Source organism: Selaginella moellendorffii, unplaced genomic scaffold (assembly GCF_000143415.4).
Source record: "Selaginella moellendorffii unplaced genomic scaffold, v1.0 SELMOscaffold_2, whole genome shotgun sequence".
Classification (NCBI taxonomy): Eukaryota; Viridiplantae; Streptophyta; class Lycopodiopsida; order Selaginellales; family Selaginellaceae; genus Selaginella; species Selaginella moellendorffii.
This window is the reverse complement of record NW_003314263.1, coordinates 963,818-972,712: the sequence shown is the minus strand read 5'-3', so window position 1 is coordinate 972,712 and position 8,895 is coordinate 963,818. Positions and strand designations below refer to the sequence as shown.

Here is an 8,895-nt window from a genome sequence, read left to right as displayed (position 1 = left end):
ACGAAGCTCGATCCATGGCAAAACTCTGTCTATGTTGTGGTGTCCAAAGCAATTATGATTGCTCTGTTGATCATCTCCACTTTGGCAAGCTCATCCTCCGTGAAGATTGTTCCTGTCTGTCCTGCAGGTGGAGTTTCATCAGGCGCTGTTGCTCGCAATCCAGGAACGGCAGAAGAACACAGTGAATTTGCTGCGGATCTGGAGTCCCTTTACTCGCAGCTCTTGATGGGGAAGCCCAGCAAAACAACCAATGTGTCTGAAAGAATCTATGGCCAAACCATTTGCTACACCGGCTTTGAGATCAACGAGTGTGTAGATATCTGCTTGAACCACTTGAAGCTTCGGCTGGACGAAGTTGCACCCCTTGCATTAGGAGCACAGATATGCGAGGAGAATGGCCTGTGCTATCTGCGCTATGAAATGTATAAATTTTGGTCAGCTTGATTCATTTCCAAAAGCTGTGGAAAGATGAAAAGACACTAGCTTGACAAAAATTATTACCTGGAAAGAAACTACTCCATTACTTACAATTATCTCAGCGTAACTTGCAGCTGCTTTGCGACTTCCTCCCTCACTTTGTCCTTGGAGAGGAGAAAAACTTAAAAGTTAGCAAGAAAACTTGGAGCTTTGTGGCTTTACCTGAATGGCATTTACTTCCTCATCCGTCAGAGAGCGCTCCATGGATCGGTAAGTTATTCGGTAGCAGTGGCTGGAAATCCCCTTCTTGTTTGTAAACTGGTCGATGAGGCTCACTTCTTCGGCAATGTCACCAGCGACATCTCTGACGAGCTCGCACAGGTTGTTCTCCGTGAAAGCATCGGTAATCCAGAAGCTTATGTCCTTGTAACAGGGAGGATACTGCCAAACCAGAACGAAAGTTAGAAGAAGCGAGCGCGTATGGCGTACCTTTGAAAAAGGCTTAAACTTCGTTCCAAGTTGCCCGGCTTTGAACTGCATCCAGAAATTTCGGAGAGATGTAAACTGCGCAAAATGTTAGAAGAGGTTAATTACTTGAGCAGTGAAGCGAGGATCTGACGTCCAAAAGAGTCGGATGTCCGGTATATCAAAGAGAACCATGGCGAGGCGCTCGAGGCCCAGACCAAATGCCCACGCAACTTTACCACTTTGTCCATTGCTTTTCAAGATTTCTTGCTCGGTGACTCCGCAGCCTAGAACCTCGAGCCATTTTTCCTGTCCCATCCACACATTTGATTGAGCACCTAATGGAAAGAAACGAAAAGGTAGAAAGAATAGACACCTTGAAGAATATTTCCAGCTCAAAAGACGGATTGGTGAATGGGAAGTACGTGTCTATCCATCGCATCTCTACGTTCCCTGCCATTACAGCATAAACAGATTGATGCACAAGTCATGATTTCATCGAGGCTTACCAAAGCTTACCAAAGAGTCGTTTGGCAAGACCCTCGAGAGTTTCTTTCAGATCCTTTACAGCTAAATCTGTACCATCCAAACCCGTGTCTTTCCATTCCGACTCACTAAAAACACGAAAGCCTTCCATCTGCCAAAAGAAGCGAAGATAACTTACTGTAAACGCAGGACTCAGGGAAAAAGAAAAAGCGAACTTGCCTGGTGGAAAACTGGATAGTGTGTCGCGTCGATAGCATCTCTTCTGTATACATCTCCGGTGACGAGGAAGTGCGTGAGGCCATCTCGAAGCATTTGCGCTTGGTGCGCACTCGTATGACACCGCAAAACTGTATTTCCATCGACATAGTATGTATCGTTGTAGCTTCTGCTTATGTGATCGGGAGGCACTAGAACATCATCAAAGTTCTAGAAAAAAAAAAGGAGACAAAGTCGAGCCAAAGAGCCAAGAAGAAAAGATTTACGTTCGACAGCACTCACAGATTTGACGGAAACCACTGGACTCAAGTCATCGAATTTCCGAAACAGCCCGGCAGGGAATTTCTCGTCGAAGAAGCTGTAGATTTCGTTCTTCAGGATCCCCAGAGGATGATCGGGCCTTCTATGGAGCTGGAGTCCAATCTTTGAAAAAACCGAGTCGGGCACATTGTTTGTGGGATCGTCCTGCCTCACAACCTCTGGAAGAACAAAAAATAAAAGAAATGCGAGCGTTTCCTCGATATTCCATCACAGTCTTACCTTCGCGAGTGAGCGTGACGCCGCCGATTTGCACCGCTGCTACAATTGGCGCCGATCGCTTCCGGGAAGAGCGAGAATCGATCGCTACCTGGCCGATGCCGCGCCTCGCATGCCCGCTCCTGAGCGCCAGCACGCGGTGGCAAAATGTGGGAGCCGACGACAGCGCCAGCGCCATGGCCTGGGCGCACAACCTCAAAGCTCGCTTAAACCCTAAATTCGAGGGGCAGAGAAGATATTCCCCCATTTCTACGCTTGGAAACCCTACCACCTTTTTTGCGTGGGGGAATCTTTCAACTGGCTATAGTGCAGTGCGCCAGGATTCCGAGATCCTCCATCATCACTTTTGTGATCTATGTGGAAGGAATCATATCAATTCTCCCAAATTCCTTTTTGGCAATTTGATTTCTGCCGGAGAACACACATGCTGATGGATCCGTGGAAGCAGGATGCCTTTCCACGCACTACACTGGCAGGAATATTTTTCTATATTTTAGATTTCTTTTCCTCTCCTTTTCTCATTATTTTCCACTTTTAGAGACAAAATTTGCACAAAATGTACAAGGTTGTCTAGAATATAATAAAGCCCAAAATGAAAGGTTTTGCAACTCTCTCCTGGTCTCTGTTAATGGATCATGAGCTCACTTAACATTGAATGACGACTTCGGAGCTTTGTACTCTCTTTATCAAAACTGTGGTTTTCTTTTTTTCTTTTTTTTGTTTTCTTTTTTATCATTGGAATCTTTGCTTGCGTTGCTGTTGTTGTTGTTTGATTTGAGAGGAGGTATATGATTGGAATATGTCTTGCGCGATGAGTCGCGCATCCTTGGAGACCCCCAAAATCCCTTTTCTGGACAGTCCAGCCACATATAATCCCCGCTGGCCTCGCCACCCGCAACTGGGGAATCCATCGCTGGAAAAGTTTAGGTGAGGATCCTGGAAGAACAAAGCACCCACATTAATTGGATCCACTATAGAAGATTTAGAGAAATCTAGCGAGCTTACCTTGAGCCATTTGGGAACATTTGGCTTGTAACCAGTCGCCAAGACGATTGCATCGTAACAATGCTGCTCTCCATTCACGAATTTGCAACCAGAGGCCGTAAAACACTCAATCGCCGGTTCTACCTGTGACAAGAAGAGAGAAAGAAGATGTTTGAGAGATGCTGCTATGAGCAAAAGCTAAAAGAGTAGCAAAGCTCCCCATTGTTGTCAATTCTTTGGACGTTGGATCGCTCGAATTCTGCTAGAATCGATCGATCCAACTTCCAAAGAATTGAATCAAAACAAAGAGGAAGATCAAACATCGCAAGCAACCAACAATCCAATCAATGGAAACAAGAGAAGAGAACAAATTCTCCAAGAAAACAAAGCTATGGCGTTACCTTGATGTTGCCTTGCTTGATGTGAGCCAAGGTTCCCACGTCCAGGACTGGCGTCTTGCCCATCTTCTCCTTCATCTCCAGAGGCCCTGTTTTAGGGCGCCGGATCCCATAGCGCGATGTATCGCCCAGCGCCAGGAGCGCGTAGAGCAGCAGCAATCGATCCGTGAGCCACAGCGGCAGGAACTTGAGCATCGCCACCGAGACACCAAATGTGGATTTGCCTAGCATCTCGCGCGGAAGGATGTGAATCTGGCAAGAACAAGAAACACGCAAAACATTTTAGCCCGGGCCCAAGAATTCGCGATCTCTCGCGAGGAATCACGATGCTTACCGGGCTGCGCACCACAATCGACGGCCTGGCATCGTGTTGCACGAGATCCATGGCGATTTCCATGCCGGAATTGCCCGCCCCGACCACGAGAACGCGCTGGCCGGCAAATCGCGCGCCGCTCTTGTAGACGCTCGAGTGCCGGATCTTCCCGGTGAAGAGATCCATACCCGGGATCTCCACGGGGATCCGCGCCTCCGCATTCTCGCCCGTGGCGACGACGATCCATCGGCCCACGTATTCCCTGGTGGAAATATTTCCTTCGCTGGAAATATTTCCAGGATCAGGGTTTGTGATCTTCATCGTCTGGACGCGCCAGAGCTGGAGGCGCTGATCGAATCGCGCCGACTGGACGATCTCGCCGAATCGCGGCTGGATGTGGAAGCGGCGCGCGTAGTCGTGGAGGTAATCCAGGAATTGCTGCTTGGTGGGATAGATTGGGAAGTGGGATGGGAATGGCGCCAGTGGGAGCTCGCAGAATTTCTTGGGGAGATGGAGGCGGAGGCGATCGTAGGTCCGCTCTTGCCACAGCGATGCGATGCAGTCGCTCTTCTCGAGCAAGATCGAGGATGTGATCCCCAGCTGCTGGAGGCATGCCGCGGTTGCCATGCCCGATGGGCCAGCGCCAACGATTATCGCTCCTTCCACCCAGGTATATGGTGTTCTTGGTGTTCTTGGAGGGTGGCAGCATGGATTTATGGAGAGCCTGAATTCTTCCACTCCTCGTTTGTGATCTTGGTGCCACGTCTCTTCTCTTTGATCGCTTTCTTCTCCTCTAGAAGCTCTTAGAGAACTTTGATCCTGGCCTTCTTCTCTTGTTTGATGAGATTGCTCCTTGTTTTCTTCTCTTTTTTGATGATTTTGATGTTTTGCTTGAGGAAAAAGCTCATTCTTCTTCAGGTTCTCAAGGTGGTGAAGCAGTTGCTTGTGACTGAAAAGATTTCTCCACCACTCCTCTGAATCTATGGCACAATGTGGAGGCATGCTTTGATCAATGCAGCTCTCTTGATCTTGATGGCTTGCCTGCTCTTGAAAGCTTGCAACTGCAAACTCTTGGAAAATTCCGGGAGAGACTAAAGATGATTCAACACAGAGCAAGGAAGGAGTAGTGCTGCTAATCAGCATCACCAAACAGCAATCAAAGTTTTGGAGAACTCTCACAAGACAAGGGAGAAATTCTTGGAAAAGGGAGACTTCGCTTTTTTGGGAGCTTGACTTCGAAGGAGTTTCTAGAGCTGCTCCAGTGTCTCTCGGACTGATCAGTGGTCCTTGAAAAGATGATTCAACAACTGATGCGGTGATGCATTGGCCAGAGTAACATCATCACCAATGCTCATCTCCTAAAATTTATAGATGATCCAAAAGGAGTGATGGGATCCAGAGATCTCAAGAAATCTCTCCTAGTCTTCCCTCTCAAATATACAAATTCAGATGGGCTGGAACTACCAAACTTCTGGCCAAAAAGAAAGCTAGGAAAGAAGTTTTTATAGCCGCCTCAAGCCCGGAGGAGAGGCCACCTCGCAACAACAAAACAATGCAGCTGAATGACAAGAACTCCAATCCACAAAAGCTTTGGAGAGGAAGATCAAAGCATTAGAAGATCCGTCCCACTGAAGAGCTTTCAAAAGAATAGTTTGATCAACAAGGCAAAGAAACAACTACAAAGACAAAAGAGCCCTTTGGAAGAGAAGACGTTTGTTCTTATAACCCCACTCTATGGATGCAATGGAGGAGAAAGTGGGATGGAATGGATTGAGTTTTAAGCAGAAGCACAGCCCAAAGCAACAAAAGGGAGAGAGAGAGGGAGAGAGAGACAGAGAGAAAGCGAGAGAGAGAGAGAGAAAGAGGAACTGGAAGTTGGAATGACAGGTCAATTATTTATTTGTAAACTAGCATAACTGTTGGGCTGAATTGTGTGGGTGGTGGTGGCGGTGGTGGCAAAAGAAAGGTGGTGGAGGAGGTGGAGGTGGTGGCACTGGTGTTGCACGAGAATGATCGATGATCGGCCTGCTGTATATAAAATCAAGGAAACAATGATTGAGAAGGACTTTTCGGGCTTCCTTGTTGTTGCTGGTGCTGCTGGGATGTTGTTGTTTGCGTCGTTTGCTAGGGGATTTGTTTTCGTGGGCATTTGTTTATGCAGCTAGCACGCAGCTAGATCGGCGTTGGCAGGGAGATCCAGCCATGTTTTCATGCACCACACAGCAATGTAATTGGGCTTGACATGTTCAACTTGGTTGGATCTCGGGCCCGTTTCGTTCCCTATTTACAGATTTTGAAATCCCTTTTTGGGTGAGTGCCAGAATTGAGATTTCCACGACACCACTTTCGTGCAGCCTGAGTACGTAAAATAAACAAACCTTTGTCCTTCGGAGTAAATATCACTGCGCATTGGGCATTTAATTTATACATAAACTTTCCTGGATTCCAGATCACTCAACTTTGAAATTACAAAGAAAAATCCAGAGGCAAAAAGTACACAACAGATGCATCATTTGGATGGGTTCCTTTTAACTATCAACAGAGAGTTTACCAACTCGATGATGATTTGAAAGAATGAGACCATATCCAAGCTGGGTAAATTCAACGCATGCCTGAAATGATCTCGGGAAGAACTGCTCTTTGAATAAAAGTGCCGAGGTCTTTTAAATGGTTTGAATCACATGAGGATCTACGACAAGAGGACAAATCCAATGACCGATAACATGGTGTGTGACATTGAGGCTTTTCCGAATCTGGGCTTGTTTAGCAATTTATTTGTCAACCAGGGCCACAAAAGCACAGCCACGGGGATTAAACTATGGGCAAAGCTTTGCATACACATGTATGCATAGTGCTTGTCGTGCTCAAGGAACCTCTTTGTGCTTGTCCTCAATTGGGCGAGCTTAGAATTTCTCCCCTCGCTCGCTCGCGCGCGCGCTTCCCATCTATTTCACACCTAACTTCGAGCAAATCCATACACACAAAGACACTTAGAGAAAGTTGGTAGTAGTTTTTTCTGGATGCCAAGTCAAGAATGGCGGTGCTTGTCGTCTTGTCAACTTGTAAAATCCGTCTTGTCAACCTCCAATTGACAAACAGCGTCAACTTTGTTTTAGCACCACCGCCTTGGAAAACCCTTTTCTAAACACGTACAGACAGTCGATCTATCTAGCATGCCGTCTTGCAGCAGATTCCATCTGGATCAATCGTGAAAGGTCGCGAGAATCGAAAATGTAACAATCGGATAATCAATCAAGAGCACCCATTATCCCTGTGTTTAATGCGACACTAATGCATGCCTGGATCAAAGTTTGTGGGGCGTGAGGGCTATGAAACGTTATGGAGGATCAAAGCTCACCATCATGGAGTAAGTGTTTGCCAAGGAGATGAAAGCACCGGCGCCGCCATAGTTCCTCGAATCGCCAAGTACTCGCTCGGCCGCGTGAGCTCCAAGGCTAGCATCGCTAAACTCCACACAGGAGCTAAGAATGGTGGTCCAAGCTATAACATCCGGATCAAACGGGACTCCCGCAAGAAACTCGATCGCCAAACTCAGCTCTCCAGACTTTGCCAAACCATCCGCGATGCAGTAGAAGTGATCCTTTGTCAATTGGATTCCAAAGTCCGGGAGCATTCTCACAAACCATTCTCTAGAACTTTGTAAATCTCCAGCGTCCTTGAGCGAAGCTAGCAAGCTCGTCACACACACCGGGTCGGGTTCGATTCCCTCGAGGCCCATTTCCCAAAAGCGCCGGTAATCCCAGCTTAGAGCCGCCGACCACGAGAATCGATCCCTGACCGGCATGGCGCCAAAAAGCAAGTATGCCTTTTCAAGATGCCCGGAGTGGGCATATGCTACCAGCATCGAGTTCCACGCGAGGAGGCCGTGGTGGGGCATCTTGGAGAGAATCTCCTCGGCGCGCGCGATCTCCCCGGAATGCCCAAACCCACGGACCAGGGAGTTCCACGTGGCGGCATCGCGGGCGGGTATGGAAACGAAGAGGCCCGACAGATGCGGCGCATATTCCCCAAATGCCGCGATTGTGGCGTTCCACGCGACCAGATTCCTGGCAGGCATCCTGTCAAAGAGAGATCGCGATTCCTCGACTCGCGGGCCACCGTCGATCCCGCCCCGCGCAACGGCCACGATGAGCACGGTCCAGGAGAAGACGTTCCGTACGGGCATCTCCGCGAACACGCGGCGCGAATGGCGGAGAAGACCGGCGCGAGCGTACGCGTCCATCAGGGCCGTCCACGTGGCGACGTCCCTGTGCGGCATTTGATCGAAGAGCTCCTGTGCTTCGTCGCTGCCAGTGGCGCTCGCGGCGATTAGGGCGTTTAGGGCGAAGACGCTCCACCGCGGCATTCGATCGAGCAGCGCGCGCGCGTCGTGCGAATTCCCGGCCTGGGCGATGGATTGGATGGTACACGACCAGGAGATTTCGTTCCTCTCTGGCATCGCATTGAAGAATTCGCGCGATTGGGCGCTGGATCCGAGCTGCGCGAGCGCCGCCGCGATGGTGTTCCAGGTCACGATGTCGCGAGAAGGAGCCCTGTGAAAGATTTCTTGCGCTTCGTCAATATGCCCATTCTGGGCATACGCTGCCGCCATCGCGTTCCAAGAGATGAGATTCCTCTCGGGCATTTGGAGGAAAAGAGCTCTAGATCTCGCGACGAATCCGGCGTGAGAGTATCCCGTGATCATCGAATTCCAAGCGATCACATCCCTCTCCGGCATCCTGTGAAACACAGCCTCGGATTCTCGCAATTGCCCATTCTGCGCATACGCTGCCATCAAAATGCCCCAGGAGAAGGCATTGCGGCGCGCGATGCCCTCGAACGCCCGCCGCGCCTCCTCCGGGCTCCCACACCGCCCATACATTCGCACCACGAGATTGCCCAGAAACATATTCCCGGGCTCCACGGCCGCGACGATCCTTTGAATCCGGCGCGCTTGATCGAGCGCTGTGCACGACCGCAGCAGCCGCGCCACATCCTCGAAGAACATACGCGTGGATCTCTTCCCCTTCCATGGCGCCCTGGCCGCGTCGAGCTACATGGATCGATCCAAAAACCCTA

At 49.3% G+C, this 8,895-nt stretch overlaps 3 protein-coding genes across 3 annotated transcripts; all 3 read right to left on the bottom strand.

Annotated features, from left to right (window-relative positions):
* Positions 1-421: 421 nt before the first annotated feature.
* LOC9660773 (phenylalanine--tRNA ligase, chloroplastic/mitochondrial) lies at positions 422-2,328 on the bottom strand. Its single transcript, XM_002962364.2, has 9 exons — positions 2,125-2,328; positions 1,867-2,063; positions 1,588-1,794; positions 1,402-1,519; positions 1,259-1,335; positions 1,012-1,191; positions 907-951; positions 640-858; positions 422-581 (listed from the first exon to the last, which is right to left on the bottom strand). Exons 1-9 carry the CDS (start codon positions 2,297-2,299, stop codon positions 531-533), a joined length of 1,269 nt encoding a protein of 422 aa, XP_002962410.1. The 5' UTR covers positions 2,300-2,328; the 3' UTR covers positions 422-530.
* Positions 2,329-2,697: 369 nt separating this feature from the next.
* LOC9660772 (probable indole-3-pyruvate monooxygenase YUCCA9) lies at positions 2,698-5,526 on the bottom strand. The gene is made up of 4 exons (XM_002962363.2): positions 3,838-5,526; positions 3,507-3,755; positions 3,127-3,249; positions 2,698-3,057 (listed from the first exon to the last, which is right to left on the bottom strand). Exons 1-4 carry the CDS (start codon positions 4,957-4,959, stop codon positions 2,854-2,856), a joined length of 1,698 nt encoding a protein of 565 aa, XP_002962409.2. The 5' UTR covers positions 4,960-5,526; the 3' UTR covers positions 2,698-2,853.
* Positions 5,527-7,153: 1,627 nt separating this feature from the next.
* Positions 7,154-8,849, bottom strand: LOC9660771 (pentatricopeptide repeat-containing protein At4g02750). The gene is made up of 2 exons (XM_024689613.1): positions 8,540-8,849; positions 7,154-8,418 (listed from the first exon to the last, which is right to left on the bottom strand). The coding sequence occupies exons 1-2, from the start codon at positions 8,847-8,849 to the stop codon at positions 7,154-7,156; spliced, it is 1,575 nt and encodes a 524-aa protein (XP_024545381.1).
* Positions 8,850-8,895: the final 46 nt, after the last annotated feature.

Coding starts and splice junctions, on each gene's coding strand:
- LOC9660773 (XM_002962364.2), bottom strand. CDS start 2,299: ATGGCGCTGGCGCTGTCGTCGGCTCCCACATTTTGCCACCGCGTGCTG. Junction 1,795..1,866: donor CAGTGGTTTCCGTCAAATCT/GTGAGTGCTGTC, acceptor TTTTTTTTCTAG/AACTTTGATGATGTTCTAGT. Junction 1,336..1,401: donor TCTTGCCAAACGACTCTTTG/GTAAGCTTTGGT, acceptor CTGTAATGGCAG/GGAACGTAGAGATGCGATGG.
- LOC9660772 (XM_002962363.2), bottom strand. CDS start 4,959: ATGCTGATTAGCAGCACTACTCCTTCCTTGCTCTGTGTTGAATCATCT. Junction 3,250..3,506: donor TCAAGCAAGGCAACATCAAG/GTAACGCCATAG, acceptor TTCTTGTCACAG/GTAGAACCGGCGATTGAGTG. Junction 3,058..3,126: donor ATGTTCCCAAATGGCTCAAG/GTAAGCTCGCTA, acceptor TTGTTCTTCCAG/GATCCTCACCTAAACTTTTC.
- LOC9660771 (XM_024689613.1), bottom strand. CDS start 8,849: ATGGAAGGGGAAGAGATCCACGCGTATGTTCTTCGAGGATGTGGCGCG. Junction 8,419..8,539: donor ACAGGATGCCGGAGAGGGAT/GTGATCGCTTGG, acceptor CGATGGCGGCAG/CGTATGCCCAGAATGGGCAT.